At 38.3% G+C, this 17392-nt stretch overlaps 1 protein-coding gene across 1 annotated transcript; it reads left to right on the plus strand.

The window, feature by feature from the left end:
- The first annotated feature begins 4166 nt into the window (after nucleotides 1-4166).
- LOC107192998 (histone-lysine N-methyltransferase SETMAR-like) lies at nucleotides 4167-4721 on the plus strand. Its single transcript, XM_015582365.1, has one exon. The coding sequence runs from the start codon at nucleotides 4167-4169 to the stop codon at nucleotides 4719-4721; it is 555 nt and encodes a 184-aa protein (XP_015437851.1).
- The last annotated feature ends 12671 nt before the right edge of the window (nucleotides 4722-17392 follow it).

Below are 17392 nucleotides of genomic sequence, written 5' to 3' on the forward strand. Positions count from 1 at the left end.
TAATTAGCAGTAAACCAAATGAAAAAATAATTTCGTCGAATATGCCATGCAAAAGAAAATCTAAAAGATGGTCGAAATGTGTGCCACCTGTTCTCTTCAGGGACCTTTGAATCTGAAAATAACGAAAAGTTTTCAGATTTCGATTTTCCTTGACTAGAGCTGGGCCTGCTATCGTTCCATGATTTCGGGTTTCTTTTGCCTGGCCAATCAGACGTTCTCTTCAAGTGAATTTGCAATAAGTATATAGTTTTTTTCTGATCCTGTGTTCGCTGAAAACATCGATTTAGTTAAGTATAATAAGGCCTGCAATTGCGTTGGCCAGGTCCAACGTGGGAGAAGATAATTCCACTACAACGACGGTTCGTCAAAATTGATGCTTTCAGGTACGTCGCAACGTGGGACCCGAAATCACATCGACAGAAGACAGAAGACATAAGGATTAATCCCGGAATGATCTAGATGTATTTCTATCATTCCGTTGAAAGTGAAATAAGAGTTCTATCCCAATGATCATGTCATGTGGGTCTGGCAGTCTTGTTTCATGGGTCGAACTATGAAATATCGTTTCATTTTACAATATTTAATTCATGTTTTGTGTGCTAGTTGTTTTTAGTATTTTGTCACTGTGTGGGTTGGGAGTATATTGTATGGTAATGCTTAGTGAACAAATGCGATATTTTATATGGTCGATCCATATTCTGGTATCCCTAGGATGCTGAACCAATTTTGATTCCGAATGATATCCAAAATGACCCCGCCGATGACATTTTATAGTCTTTTTGATTCGAATTAGAGTAACGTAAATTGTTCGGAAAATCGTACTTTGAATTATCTAATTCACTAAATATAATTTCAACGATGAAAATAAAAATTCTAGGTTTTCTTATATTCGTCTAAAGTGTTTATTAGATTGGTGCAATTGATAGCATTAAAATAAATTGAAATCGTCAACTACTGATGTAGAGTGTTGCAAATTGTAGCATTATCATAAATTCAAATCATCAAATGTCAAATATTGATCTGAAGTGCTTAGATTTTTGCAAATGATACTAGTATCACCATAAATTGATATCATCAAATATTGTTCTAGTAATGTATTCATATTTTTGCAAATAACAGCATTATTATAATTTCAAAGTACATTCTGAATATTTTATTACGTTCTAAAATGTGTTAGTATTATCTAAATTTTGAATTAATTAAATAATTAATCTTAATTTACGTGTATCAAAAATAATAATAATCCTTCTGGATATCCTGGTCAAATGGCTGGGTTGTATGGCTCTTAAAGGTATCATTAGTAGCATCACTAAACTTAGAATTGAATCTAAAAATTATTAATCAATTATGTCATAGAATTAGTATATTCATTATTTAGTATAACTTTGTATCGAGATACAACAATTTTAGTGGCAAATTCTTGAAATTATATGCAAGATAGGAAATGAATTCTTAGCGTTAGAGGCATATGTTTATTTAATGGCATAGGATATAATTATGATGTAAGGAATATGACATAGGATTAAGAAGACCATTGCGTTTAACCACGTATCTGTCAGTATAATTATTGTAGTATATGTACAAGGAACATGACAATTTGTTTAGAGAGTTCATTTATTTCAGTTATCGATAATTATGAAAACGGTTGATTTATTCATTGAAAATGAACTCTCGCTGTAGGTTCACCCGTGTAGGGGCGGGTAAGAATACCCCTACAGTATTCCCTGCTTGTCGTTAGAGACGAGTAAAAGGGAATTCATTTTCTCATTTCTTTTGTTTGTTTTTTTTCTGTATACTCCCTTTTACACTAGCGGTTGAGTTGATTTTTTAATTATTAGAGATAATCAGATTTACATGAGATTTCAATAGAAATTAATGCATAAATAATTGACGTAGAATTAAGGTAGAATCGAATTGGGATTAGAGCGTAATTGTTTTGCAATCAAAACAGGATTAAATTTTTAATGAAAGCGCAATTGAATTGCAATTATAGCAGATTTAGATTAGAATTGAATAACAAGCGAGTTAGAATTGAAGCGTAACTGAGTTACAATTAAAGCAATATTAAGTTATAATTAAAGCAGAATTAAATTAGAATTAAAGCGCAATTGAGTTATGTGAAGGAGTAATATTGTAATTCGCTCCTTTCTCTATTATGCAGAGTCATCTGACGTGAGCCTCAGAGTGTAGGGGGGGGCTAGATGCGTGCGCTAGAAGAATAGAGTAGTACATAATATGGCGATGCGTAACGTGAAATGTGCCAAGCACGTGTTTTCTGTTATCTAATTTAATCGGTGTTATAATAAGGGCATACATTAAAATATATAATCACGCATAAACTCTAACAGGTTATGGGCCCAGGAATATACATATATATTTTTTTTGTGTACCGGTTGTGTTGAATATTAAATAATAAGTGCAAGAGAAAGCATAGCTTTCGTAACTGGGAGCGTGTCTAAAATTGAGGTCCTCAATAAGGACAATTACGACACATGGTGCATGCAAGCAGAAGCACTATTAGTTAAAAACGATGGATGGGAATATGCAGCCGGGACGATGAAACGACCCGTGGTCGTCGAAGAAGATGCGACGACTGAAGCAGCGGCAACGGCATGGGACAGAGGTGACCGAAAGGCCAAAGCCGATATAATATTATGCGTAAGTCCATCAGAACTAAATCAGTTAAAAGGGTGTCGGACGGCACATGAGGTCTGGCAAAAGTTGCGAGCAACGTATGCATCGCAAGGGCCAGCCAAGAGAACCACGTTGCTGAGACGGCTCACAACGCATCGCATGTCGAGTGGCGATGATGTCCAGCAACATATTAATTCTTTTATTGAGATTATAGGAAAACTGGCTGAGATGGACATTGATATACATAAAGACTTGCAGAGCGCTATGTTGTTGAATAGTTTGCCAGAAAGTTTCGAGAATTTCGGATGCGCTATAGAGTCTCGAGACGAACTTCTTGATTTGGATACGATTAAAATAAAGGTATTGGAGGAATACGAAACAAGATTGCAGAAACGTTCGGAGGAACACGGAGCGATGGCAATCAAACATAACCATTGGAAAAACGAAAAACAAATAAAACGAGACAAAGGGGGAAATAAAACGTATGCTCCTGGGAAACCGCCAATTAAATGCTATGAGTGTGGCAAATTGGGTCATCGTGAAGCTGATTGCTGGAGAAAAAGAGGTAAACAAAAATCTACAGCAAAGACCCTGAGCATAGATATTGGTGTCTCCATAGTGGGTGCACAACCCACCGTTGTAAAGACAAATCCAAGTTCGCTCAAATGAATAGTTCTAGATATGACAAATTAAATCTCGCGAATGATGCTTCAGCTGCAGTAAAAGCACAAGGGGATGTTAGCATTACTACAATTTTAAATAACAATGTTAAGCGAGTTGATTTGAAAGACACATTATATGTACCTGATCTGAGAACGAATTTGTTGTCTATAAAGAAAATAACGGAGAAGAATCATGAAGTAATTTTTAGGAAAAACGAAGCCATCGTGGTTGATCCAGAAGGAAGAGTTAGATTAAAAGCAAAGCGTATAGGAAATTTGTACTACCTACGTGAGGAAGCAGAAGATGGAAAAATTATAACCTCTAAAGAAAATTCTAACCTACAAGGAAATTCAAAATTTCGATTATGGCACAACAGGTTGGGTCACCTGAACGCAAAGGACTTAATGTATATGGCCAGAAGTGAAGATGACGTTAGAAGCGGCGCAAAGTGTTGTCATTAATACTGCCATCTACGTAAGACAGATCGTTGGAAAGGTGACGTGTGCAGCTTTCATTTCAAACAAAATAATTTGTGTAGATACAAACTGCTTCGAGAAAGATTACTTTCAAAATGAGTGTCGATAAGGCTTTACGAATTTCGGAAGGGAATAAACGTTGCAGCAGCTGTAAAAAACATTCAAGAGGTTTATCAAGATCAAGCACCAGCTAAACGCACTGTGGAAAAATGGTTTGCGAAATTTCGCCGCGGAGAGTTTAACCTTGAAGACGAGCCACGCTCAGGTCGACCTTCAGGCATTGATGACGATGTTGTACGTACTTTAGTTCAGAATACTCCGCGAATTTCAACAGAGGAAGTTGCTACTGCACTTAACGTTGACCGAGCAACCGCTTTTCGGCGTTTAAAAAACATGGGATTCGATTTGAAGCTCGATATATGGGTGCCCCATTTGCTGACCGAGAGGAACAAAGTCAAGCGAATTTCTGCTGCCGTTTCTTTACTCGGGCGGCTCGAAAACGACCCGTTTTTGGATCGATTAGTGACGGGCGATGAGAAATGGGTCCTGTACAACAATGTTCAGCGCAAACGCACGTGGAAACAGGCAGGTGAGCATGGTGACGCAATGGCAAAGGCCAGTTTGCACCCGATGAAGGTGATGCTCTGTGTTTGGTGGGATTGCAAGGGCATAATTTATTTTGAGTTTCTCCCCGCTGGCCAAACGATTGATTCGGACAAGTACTGTCGCCAATTAACCAATCTGAATCGAGCAATCAAACAGAAACGTCCGATTTTGTCAAATCGCAAGGGCGTAGTCTTTCATCACGACAACGCCAGACCACACGTTTCGAGACAGACGCAGCGCAAACTGAACCGCCTGAAATGGGATGTCCTAACTCATCCACCGTATTCTCCTGATATCGCACCATCGGATTATCAGTTGTTCCGGCCATTGCAAAATGACTAAAATGATTGATTTAACAGAATAACCCGCCATCTGATGTCAACACCTTATCGCAATCACAACCACAATCTATAGGATCAATCTCTACATTACCAACACTCGATGATATCAGAGATCTTATCCGTTGTGAGTTTGCGAATTTTCAACGTGAGATTTTAAATGAAATTCGATCTGAGGTGGCAGAAATACGAGCAACATCTTTGGAACTTTCCGACCGAATTACTATACTGGAAGATAAATTATCGAATTCTTTAGAACTCCATAGTTTGGATGGAACAGCTGAATTTGTTATTGAGGAAATGAATAAAAGACGCGAAAGGTCTCGCAACATAATTATTCATGGGCTAGATCAACCACCCAACCTTTCCGTTCAAGACTCCTACAAATATGATACTGATAAGATTAAATCATTACTTCAACAAATTCAACCGGACAATTTGAATATTATTCGCATTCAAAGAATTGGCAATCCCGAAAAATCCAATAGTAGACCAATTCGTGTCACCCTCAAGTCATATGATGAAGCCATTTCCATTCTAACAAACAAACACCGATACAGTGGGCCATATAAGATTTCCGACGACAAAACCCCCATGCAACAGGAGTACATAAAGAAACTAAGAACACAACTAAAAGCCCTTCATGATAAAGGTGATAACGCTAAAACTATTAGATATATCAATGGTATACCAAAGATCACAAACACGTCATCAATAAGGCAATCAAAAAACGGACACTCTCTATATACTACCAGAACGTAAGGGGGTTAAGAACTAAAACCAAAGAACTTCTTCACAACATCAATTGTTTCTGCATCAACTATGATGTTATTATTCTCACGGAGACTTGGATGAACAACAGTATTTCCACCGACCAACTTGGACTAACAGCTTATACTGTTCACCGCTCTGATAGAAACGCCAATACCAGCCATTATTCTAGAGGAGGCGTATTGATAGCGATTAAGAACTCATATCACAACTCTATCATAAATGTTTCATCAAACAATACTGAGCAGCTCTTTATATTAATCACTGTTAATAATCATCAACTTGTAATCGGATCTGTATACTTTCCGCCATCTTCAGAATCATATAAATTCAGCGAGCACTTTGAAAGCATTGAGGAAATATCACTTCGTTATCCACATGCCCATTTTTTGATAGCTGGATACTATAATATTTCTCAAATAATACTAAATTCTAATATACTTCTGCCTTCCAACTATTCTAATTTTTCTACTAACACAGTCATGAACAATCCAATACATAATATTATCCTTGAAACATGTAATTTATGTAATCTACAGCAAAAAAACTTTATCCTCAATGCTCACAATTCCATTCTTGATCTTATATTTTCTAATATACCGAACTTAATCATCAATTCCTCTTATGATTCACTTCTCCCTCCAGACAGTTATCATCCTCCTTTACTTATTCAATTTGATTTACTTATCACACCTATACATATTTCCGAATACCACCTCAGAAGTGATTTTATTAATGCGAATTACGATGGTATATTGGAATATTTTAACTGTATCGACTGGGATTCGATTTTAACTGGTTTATCAGTGAATGAAGCGGTTAATTTTCTATACTCATCAATTTCTTATGCTACTACTGTATTTATTCCTAATCGTAGAATAGGTCGTTCCAAGTATCCTCTTTGGTTTTCACCCGAGCTTATAAAACTGGTTAAGGAGAAAAACGCTGCTCACTACTCATTCAAGAGCTCAAACAATTATCATGACTACTTGTACTTTTCTCTACTCAGATCAGCCTGTAAATCTCTTTCGACGAACTATATAACGACGAACTATAAACTCTATAAGAATTATATAACGAAGGTAGAAACACAGATTCCTAATAATTTAAAATCTTTTTGGAAATTCATTAACTCGAACCGTAGTTCAAATAAACTCCCGAATACCATGAACCTAAATAGTATTACTCGATCAGGAAAGGAAGATGTTGCTAATCTCTTAGGGGATTACTTTGAAAAGAGCTATGCTGCATCTAGTCCTATTCTTAGTTTTGTAAATAGGAGTGGCAATAATAGATTAGATATTTCTAATATCAGTATAAATATAAGTGAAGTATTACACGAAATCAAGAATTTGTCTGATGATAAATCACCTGGTATTCATGGTATACCATCTATATTCTTCAAAAAATGTATATTTATTTTATCTAGACCGCTATGGATTATTTTTAACAAATCTTTGTCTTCTGGTCAATTCCCTCGATTGTGGAAATCTAGTATTATCTCTCCTATTTATAAATCTGGCGATACCTCATCTGTTACCAATTATACACCTGTATCACTAATCAACATCATGGCTAAAATATTCGAAGGTACAGGGTGGCGCAAAATGATCTTTATGTTTTAAATTCTTTATAACTTTTTTAATTCAACATTTTTTCAATTTTTTCTTTCAGAATGTTGTAAACAAGACTTCTAGAATTTAATATGGAAAGATACACAATTGAACAACGAACAAAAATCATCGAATTTTATTTTGAAAACCGACGGTCAATAGTTTTGACGCAGCGTGCATATCGTCGATATTTCAATGTGCCGACGGCACCAACAGTGCCAACAATACATCGTTTGATTGCAAATTTTCAACAAGGAGGGTCAGTGAGGAACCTCCCCAGTACAGGAAGACCTCGTACGGCGCACACAAATGAAAATATCCAACGTGTACTGGAGAGTGTGCAGGATAACCCAGAAACATCAACAAGGAGACGCTCGGCTCAACTCGGGCTATCGCGAAGATCCCTTCAGAGAATTTTAGCCACATTGCACATGTTCCCATATAAGATCCAGCTTGTGCAAGAATTAAAGCCGACAGACTACGCGCAACGGATGGATTATGTCATTTCGTTGCTTGAAAAACAAGACCAGAGTACCGATTTCATCCACAATTTGATAATGAGCGATGAAGCTCATTTCGAATTAAATGGTTTTGTTAACAAGCAAAACTGCAGGATATGGGCTACGGAGAATCCAAGAGCAGTTCATCAGCAACAATTACACCCACTCAAGTGTACTGTTTGGTGCGGTATATCGTCCGAAAGGATCATTGGCCCATATTTTTTCGAAAATGAAGCCGGTAATGCAATTACCATCAATGCTGCTCAATATCGGGCAATGTTGGAAAACTTTTTGAGGCCAGCGGTGGAAAACCATCCACAACTGTGGTTCCAACAAGATGGAGCCACAGCGCATACTGCAAGGGAAACAATGGCTTTGTTACGAGACATCTTTGGCGAACGCATTATTTCGCGCAATAGTGACTTTAACTGGCCACCGCGTTCACCGGACTTAAGCGCTCCCGACTGTTTTCTTTGGGGGTATTTGAAAGAGCGAGTATACGTCAATAAGCCAGCGACCATCCCCCAACTGAAAACCAATATTCGCAATGAAATCCGTGTAATAACACCTGAAATTTTGCGAAAAGTCATGGAAAATGTGTTGGAAAGAGCACGAATGTGTCAAGCAGAAAATGGCCGCCATTTGCGAGATGTAATCTTTCGCGTCTAGTTCAATAAAATTCCTCTTCTGTACACTATATTTTTTCCAATATGTATTTATTTCACTCTAAAATAAAAAAAGTTATTACGAATTCAAACCATAAAGGTCATTTTGCGCCACCCAGTATTATAGTAAGCAAAATTAGCCCACTCTTGACTAATGTTACAAGTGACGGTCAACATGGATTCCTTGTTGGTCGCTCTACCACTACAAATCTGGCTATTTTTTGTAACGAAACATCTAAGGCATTAAATAACAACTTACAAGTTGATACTGTTTATCTTGACTTTAGGAAAGCCTTTGATCGAGTTAATCACTTCGCTCTAATTGATAAGCTAGCGGGTTATGGGATTGGAGGTAACCTTCTGAAGTGGTTGTTTTCTTACATAAGCGGCCGCTCGCATTGCGTGAGAGTCGGAAACTGCATTTCTCGAAAGATTATGGTTACTTTGGGTGTACCAGAGGGAACTCATCTTGGACCGTTACTTTTTCTCCTTTTCGTTAATGATATTGATTACTGTATAGATAACTGTAAATTCTTGACGTTCGCGGATGACCTCAAGATATATAAAACCATTAATTCTAGAGCTGATCACTTATCCATTCAATCCACACTTAATAGAATAACGGAATGGTGTTATAACAATGGAATGGAACTTAACACGGACAAATGTCATATTATAAGATTTTCTAGAAGCAGTAATCCATCTATCTTTTCGTATTCTATATGTGGTAATCAATTAACAGTTAAATCTTCAATAAAGGATCTAGGTATCATTATATCTTCATCATTATCATTTGATGAACACATTCAACACATTTTATTGATCACAAATTATTTTTGTTACATTATATTGAAGTATTAGGAAACAAGAGAATGAATAACGCATTTGTTCCGGAAGAAAATAATTTTCAAAGCATTTTAGACATCTCAACGTTAACATTGTCTATCCAAGCAGACAAAATATTCTTCAAAATTTCAATTCCAAGTATTATTGATATGGAATGGGACATAGAGCAAGTATATCCCATACCATTTCTTAAAAATAACATATTTATGGCTCCTTTAGTGGAACACTCAATATTTTTAACCTCTGGACTAAATTACATAAACATTGATCAAAATCATCTGGACAAACAATGTTGTATTCGACACGAAGTTTATATTTGTAAACAGACACAACCTGTTCACGATCGTCGCACAAAACACGACTGTACATCTGAAATTAGTTCCATTTTTTTGGGATTAAACAACAATCCCAGTCCAAGTACCCCGATAACTGTCCCATCAGCACCAATCAACATCTACACTCCGATGCTACCGGCTCAAGAACGTGGAGAACCAAGGGTAACATTCGACCTGACTCCGAACAAGGCCAAATTTCACCCATCCATACTCAAAAAGCGGAAGAACTTAGAGGACTAAGTTCAATCTACGAAGGGGGGAATGTCACCCAAAATTTCCACCGGTTACGTCACTTCGACCCCTAGACATCATACGTCCAGATAAGGATTTGTCACCCAAAAATTCCACCGGTTGACGTCACTTCGACCCCTAGACATCAGACGTCCAGATAAGAATTTGTCACCCAAAAATTCAACTGACGCACCACGTCCCCACCTAAAATTCTTTGTTATCGAATATGTATAAATACTGCCGCATTTCCACAGCTCGTCAGTCTGAACTGGGAATCGATACTTATAAGTTATATTAACCAGTGTAATATTCTTGTATTGGTACTTGGGAGTTACGGCTCTCAGGAAATAAATATTTTCTTTAAGAGTTTTTACGTGACACACGCGTGGCCGAACTGCTCGGAAACCAAACCCATATCATTCGGTCGGAATTCCAAAGCATACACACGGAATTGACCGACCTCCGTAGAGTAACAATGAATATGAGTTACAGGATTACCGAACTTACTTCGGAATTCTGTGAATTAGAAAAAAGGCAGCGTATAGCAGAAATAAAATCGGCGGCGAGCAAATGGGAATATCACCTTAACAGACAGACGGATGAATATGCAAGGGGTTTGACGATTCTAGTCGACGCAATTACTTTTGCTAAACTAGGAGTTCAGTACCCGGCGGTCATATCACCTAAGCAGCTTGAACAGCATGCCAGAAAATCCAACAAAATTCCCAGTACGAGTTCCCGCTGACGCAACACGAAATCCTAACCGAACAGCTGCAAGGGATCACACACTTGAAATTAGCACGTGCCAATGACAGAATAAATATTTCAATAGAAATTCCGCTTTTAGACCTCACCTCTTTTAAACTATATCGCCTACGCCCTTTGCCCTCATATCAAATGCTCGCCCCTAAGACATCCTCCCCAATAATCATACAACCTTCCAATCCTTATTTGGCAATAAATGAAGAAAAATCGCAATACTTCATGGCGGACTAACAATACCTAAATACCTGCAGGGTACATTCACAAAAATACATTTGCGATCTCTCTCTCCCCCTCGAATCATTGGCCGAAACCCCTAACTGTGAAACAGAATTACTGACAAACCCGCGCAAAATTTCGTGGTCTAGATGCAACGTTCACATCGCTGTCATTGGACCCACGTACATAAAAAATTTAGTATGTCCCAATCGTTGGTTATATTCAATAGAGACAGCAGGAAAACTACAGGTGAGATGCGACGATAGGATGATAGCGCAAGAAGACGTGAAAGGTGCCGGAATACTCGTTCTACGACAAGGTTGCAAAGCGATGATCGGTACAACCGTTGTAACCGCGTCCGATACGGCTACGTCTCACAATCACAAGATTTACAACCCTGTGAGAAACAATAACATAACATACGTCATGCCTGTAATGACGCCCTATCATATTTCGACCATTACCAATCCAACGAGAAGGGACCAGAAAACCCTTCGCGACGACAACACCTTAGGAAACACCATCGCTTTGGAAAATATCGAGAAAGAAGCCAAAATCTTAGCCACTCACGAAAAAGTTCAAAATACACTGACCGTCAAAATTAAGGGACCATTAAAATTTGCCGAAAATATGGGTCATTTTCAAATGACTATATCTCCGCGAAAAATAGTTATAAAAAATATTGTATACCATTTATAGCCTGAAGTTTCTAGTTTTTGAATCCGGAATTCAAAAATTACTTTCATGTATAAAAAATGTTGGTCTCCTTTGAGAGGATGCGTGGGCCAAATAAAATTTTTTCTGGTAATCCCAATGGAACACTTTTAGAGAACAAACTTTTCTCTTTAATTTTCTTTTTTTAATTTGGTTGTACAGTTTTTATTGGCTGAGTTATTCGTCATCACATGAGAAAAGGCACTTTCCACTTTGAGCGCCTGTAACTTGCGAACGCATGATCGTATAGAAAATTCCAAAAGAATTTTGGAAAGCTGAGAGATTTCTCCTTAAAGACCTTCAGTTGCCAATTTGTTGAAATTTCTCTTCGTCGTATACAGTCTATTTCAAAATAACGTAAAATATTGCATAATTACCATTTTTCACAAAGCACGATTCCATTTCAACAAAAATCGTGGAATCTTCCATGTGTCCACGTTTTTTTCAAGTTAAAAGTACACGTAACCCCTGTTCCAAAGGCCAAACTGATCAGATTTTTTTTACCCTATGTCCTCGTTAGTGAAACTTGCGATATGGTCTGAAAAATTGGTGAATAATTCTTTTGCAGTACGTTTCCTCTTTAAAACGATTTCGCAGCGTTTGAACTGTTATGGTCTGTTTTTTTTAGTTTCACTTTATTTTAGAAGAAAGGAGAGATTTCAGAAATTTATTAGGTGTACAAATAAGTTTCCGCGGTTTGTCAAAAGATGGCCCCACCAGAAGGTTATGGAGAAATTGTCAGATGTAAAACGTAATATCCCAAGTTTCGTCATCCGGCAACACCATAACCTTAAAGTACTAGTGATTCCGTATCAGCATCACGTAATTTTTTTCCTGCAAAAATGTCAAGTTTTGTGCCGAATAAGCATCATTTGCGGGAACTTTTGATTTACTTCTTTAATTTGAAAAAATCTGCAGCTGAGGCGCATCGATTGCTTCTAGAAGCATATGGTGAAGCTGCTTTAAGTGAGAGAAGTTGTCAGGAATGGTTTCAAAAGTTTAAGAACGGTGAGTTTGACGTGAAGGACAAAGAACGCAGTGGAAGGCCAAAAGTGTACGAAGACATGGAATTAGAAGTATTATTGGAGGAAGATTCGTCCCAAACGCAAAAAGAACTTGCACTTACATTAGAAGTGACTCAACAAGCAATTTCACATCGTTTAAAATCGTTGGGAATGATTCAAAAACAAGGAACTTGGGTTCCATATGAACTAAAGCCGAGAGACGTTGAACGCCGATTATGCATGAGTGAAATGCTGCTTGCCAGGAATAAAAAAAAGAGTTTTTTGCATCGTATAGTCACTGGTGACGAAAAATGGATTCACTACGATAATCCAAAGAAGAGAAAGTCATGGGTTAAGCCCGGCGAACCATCAACATCGACAGTTAAGCCGAATATTCATGGAAAAAAACTCATGCTGTGTATTTGGTGGGATCAGCTTGGTGTCGTGTATTATGAATTGCTCAAACCAAGCGAAACCATTACTGGAGCTCTCTACCGAACACAATTGATGAGATTGAGTCGGGCACTTAAGGAAAAACGCGCCCATTACTACTCCAGACACGACAAAATTATTCTTTTACACGATAATGCTCGTCCACATGTTGCGGCGACGGTAAAAACATACTTGGAAACACTCAACTGGGAAGTTTTACCCCACCCGCCGTATTCACCAGACTTAGCCCCTTCTGATTATCACCTGTTCCGGTCGATGGCACATGGTCTGTCTGAGCAGCGCTTCACATCATATGAAGACACCAAAAATTGGGTAGATTTGTGGACAGCGTCAAAAGATGAAGAGTTTTTTCGACGGGGTATCCGAATGTTGCCAGAAAGATGGGGAAAAGTAGTGGCAAATGATGGAAAATACTTTGAATAAAACGTAATGTACTGTTCCTTCACAATAAATTCCTAACTTTTTATAAAAAAACCGAGGAAACTTATTTGTACACCTAATAGCAAACACATTTCTAGCCAATCTCTTGTAACCGTACATATAGGCATATGTGGTTACATGCGTATAAACGAAAGTATAGCTAGGCAGCATCTATAGTTAGACCACCAGTGGAGTAATACAGCTGTACGCGACCGCGGAACGCACGAGTAGTTGCCACAGGAGATAGGGGCCCACGTGATAACACCATATGCGTGCGCAGTGATCCCCTCTTTGCAAAATCGAAGGAGGTCGATGCAGGATCCGAGATCCTCACTCTGTGTCTGGAAGCGTTCCAGTGTAGACGCGATTTATACATTTAGAGTCCGTTTGGCGAGAAACGGACGTGCCTGGGAAGTCAAGCCGACTTGGTGCGTGAGGCAAACCGTCCTCACCATCCTCACGCGTACGCGCCTCAAACAGAGGAGCCGTTATTTGCAAACCGCTTGACGGCAGTGTCCATCGGATCTCACTCAATTCTTTTTCTCTCTGGACGCCCAGCACAGTTGTCACAAAATTCACATTCCATTTTAAAAGCAAGTATTGTTAACTATCATATCATAAATTCAGCATATTAGATTCAGTGAAATCATATTAACTCTTTCAATATAAAAGTAACGACTCGTTTGAGGCGGGTACACGTGAGCGAATCGCTCAAGTTCAGGTTTGTTATTAAATTAATTGTGAGGTTCGCCTCGCGGCCAAGGCTCGGCTTGCCTTCTCACACGAGGGGCTCGCCAGACGATTATTCGTCGAAATAGCAACTGATGCTATCATCTTGAATCGCGAGTTAGGCGCGTCTAACACTCTCTACTTGAACGGTAGGATATACGTCTTGGATGTGTGGCGATCCCGTCGTATTATCCGGATTGAGATTCAAGTAGAAGAGTTCGTTTAGTCAGAGCTGAAGCACGACCACCGTTTGATGACCTAGCACAGGAAAGAAGCGTGGAACCACATGCGTGTGCACCCACTCTGAAATCTTTTGTGCAGTATTCTTGCGAGGGTTTAGTGTGTGTCTCCATCCAAGAAATCAACCCGATTTTATCGGCACGACCATTGGTTGCTGAGACGGACGCCGATCTCTCTAGACAATCTCGTCTCAATATTCTTGATTATAGCATCATGCGCGTGTACGCGTACGTCCGTACGTGATTCATTCCGTGAGTTGAGGACGTCGATTGCCTCCGTCTAAAACCCGCTCTGCGTGTTTCGAGTACTGAAGTTTCTATCAGCGATCAGAATACATTTACCTACGTGAATTGTATCGCGCGTTAAAAACGTCGATCGTCTCCGTCTGAAACCCGCGTCGCGTGATTAGTACGTAAAGGACTCGCGTCGCAAGCATTATCCGTAACATCAAGAGTCGGCGCCTGTGCCGATATTAACTTCGTAAAAACTGGCACCTTGTATTCGTGTAACTCACGCGAAAGATACCTATTTACAGAATATATCTCATTCCAACCAGATTTAACGCACAATTCTCTTGACAATTTCCTCATTGCCGCCCTTCCTGTGCCAGAAGGCACGAATCCTGCGTTTCTATCACCGATAAGAATCACCTTTGGTCGATAGGGATAAGAGTAACCGCCCTTAGATCTGATATAGCGTGAACAGTAGATTCAGTCGCGTAAAATTTACAGACAGGCTTACAATATAACGGTTACAGGCCATACTCTTTATGTGGATAATTTTTATTCCAGTCCCACATTATTTAGTCTATTATTCGCCAATCGCACAAATGCATGCGGGCAGTAACAAAAAGACGACAAGGAATGCCCAAGATCGAAAATAAATTGAAAAGGGGAGAGGTGTCTTTTCGTAGCTCGGAAAGGTTATTGGTTTTAAAATGGATGGATAAGAGAGAAGTATACATGATCTCAACTATGCATACTGCAGATGTTATGACAGTATCCAGACATAGAGGAAGACAGAGTGTACAAAAGCCTGTATGTATTGTCGATTATAATAATTCAATGGGTATAGTAGATAAAGTGGATATGGTAATAAGTAGTGTAAATTCAACTCGAAAAACTTTAAAATGGTACCGGAAATTTTTTTTTCATCTAATTGATATTTGTGTATGGAATGCGTATTGCCTTTATAAACATAAAAGGAACGCAACCATATCCATGGTGAACTTTCAATTGCAGTTGATAAAAAAAATATGCGATAAATATCATAAAGATTACATCAATCAACAAGTAAGAAAAAATGATTATCCGATGAGATTGACAGAGAGACATTTTCCATCATTGTTTGTGTCAAAAAGAAAGAACCTGAGCCGACGGTGCGTTGTTTGCAGCAAAAATGATAAAAGATCGGAATCAAGATACGAATGCAAAGAATGCAATGTTGGTTTATGTATAAATCAGTGTTTTAAAATATTTAAATGTTTTAATAATTTAATAATTTAATAATTTAAAATTGCTCGCGAAGAACTAAGCAAACATGCAGGCGTAGAAATTCGCGATTTTAGAATTTTTATTGACGCTTCCATTCCCTTCTTGGGAGCTTCACCGGATGGTGTTATCGATGACGAGGGCATTGTGGAAATTAAAATTTATCACCAGACGAGGCAATCGAGACCGTTGCAACTGTCCGGCGAATATTTCAAGATGCAACGGGTACTGTATTAAATAGAACCCATCACTATTTCTACCAGGTACAAGGAAAACTACACATCACAGGTAGAAAATATTGTATATTTTGTATTTGGACTCGGAAAGGATTGAAATGTATCCGAGTAGATAGAGACGATACCTTTTGACAAACAGATATGGAGCCAAAGCTAATTGAATTTTATTTAAAATGTATGTTACCGGAATTAATAGATAGTCGGTACAATAGGGGTATGCCCATTCGGGAGCCTGAATTCATAATGCAGGAGAGAGCCATTTTAACCCTTTCGTTACCTTGGACAAGATATCTCGCGACCCAATACTGGCCGATTAACGCTTTTGACGAGATATCTCGCGACCCGATATTGGCCGATCAACGCTTTTGACGAGATATCTCGCGACCCGGTAGTAGCCGATCAACGCTTTTGACGAGATATCTCGCGATCCGGTAGTAGCGGATTAACGCTTTTGACGATAATCTAGCATCCTAGCACTAATATTTTGACATTCTAGATAAATTATTTTGTGTTTTGCCTTTGAGTTTTTATGTCGTTTATGGTATGTCTTGAGCATTATCTTGATAAACATTGAAGTCGTAGTACAGCATTCATCGTATAGGAGTTTAGTCTTGATTCATTACTTTGAAGCGTTACAAGATGTTCAGTCGAAGAGTAAGAAATAGAATAATAAGTGATAGTGAAAACAGTGTAATACACTGTCTGATGATGAACTTCCGTTATCTAAAAGGCTGGATGAACTGCAAAAAGAAAGGCAATGGAAGATTGCAACAGTTAAAGAAAATTTCGTGCCAAAAATTATGAAGTATACTGATAATTGTAGTGGAGTACAGTCGCAATCGAATATAACTGAAAATACGTCAGCTACATCTATTTTTAAGTTTTTTTTCAACGAAGATCTCGTCCGGGAAATAGTAGAAAACACGAATAAACATAGAAGAGCAAAAGGACAGTGCAGGCAAAGATCTTCTAATAAAATTACGTTTGATGATATATATTCATTTCTTGCCATTAGTATATATATGGACATTGTTCAGCTTCCTAAAACATCGATGTATTGGAGTACTGATCCACTTTATAACTTTCCATTAGTCAGACAAGCTATGACCAGAAAAAAATCCTTGGAGATCCAGAAGTATTTACATCTTAGCGATATAGATAATGAAGATAATAATGATAAGGCTTGTAAAATACGGCCGGTTATTGACATGCTAGTTCAGCGGTTTCAAAAAGCATATCGTCCAGGACAGTACGTTGTGGTTGACGAAAGTCTGATGCTGTGGAAAGTTAGATTGTCATTCAAACAGTTTATTCCATCGAAGCGAGCAAGATTCGGACTGAAGAGTTTCGTTCTATGTGATTCTGAAACCAGTTATGCCTACAACATGAAACTCTATACTGGAAGAATGTTGGAAGAATGGAATGATCAATCGATTGGAGTTTCCGG

Source organism: Dufourea novaeangliae, unplaced genomic scaffold (assembly GCF_001272555.1).
Source record: "Dufourea novaeangliae isolate 0120121106 unplaced genomic scaffold, ASM127255v1 scaffold501, whole genome shotgun sequence".
Classification (NCBI taxonomy): domain Eukaryota; kingdom Metazoa; phylum Arthropoda; class Insecta; order Hymenoptera; family Halictidae; genus Dufourea; species Dufourea novaeangliae.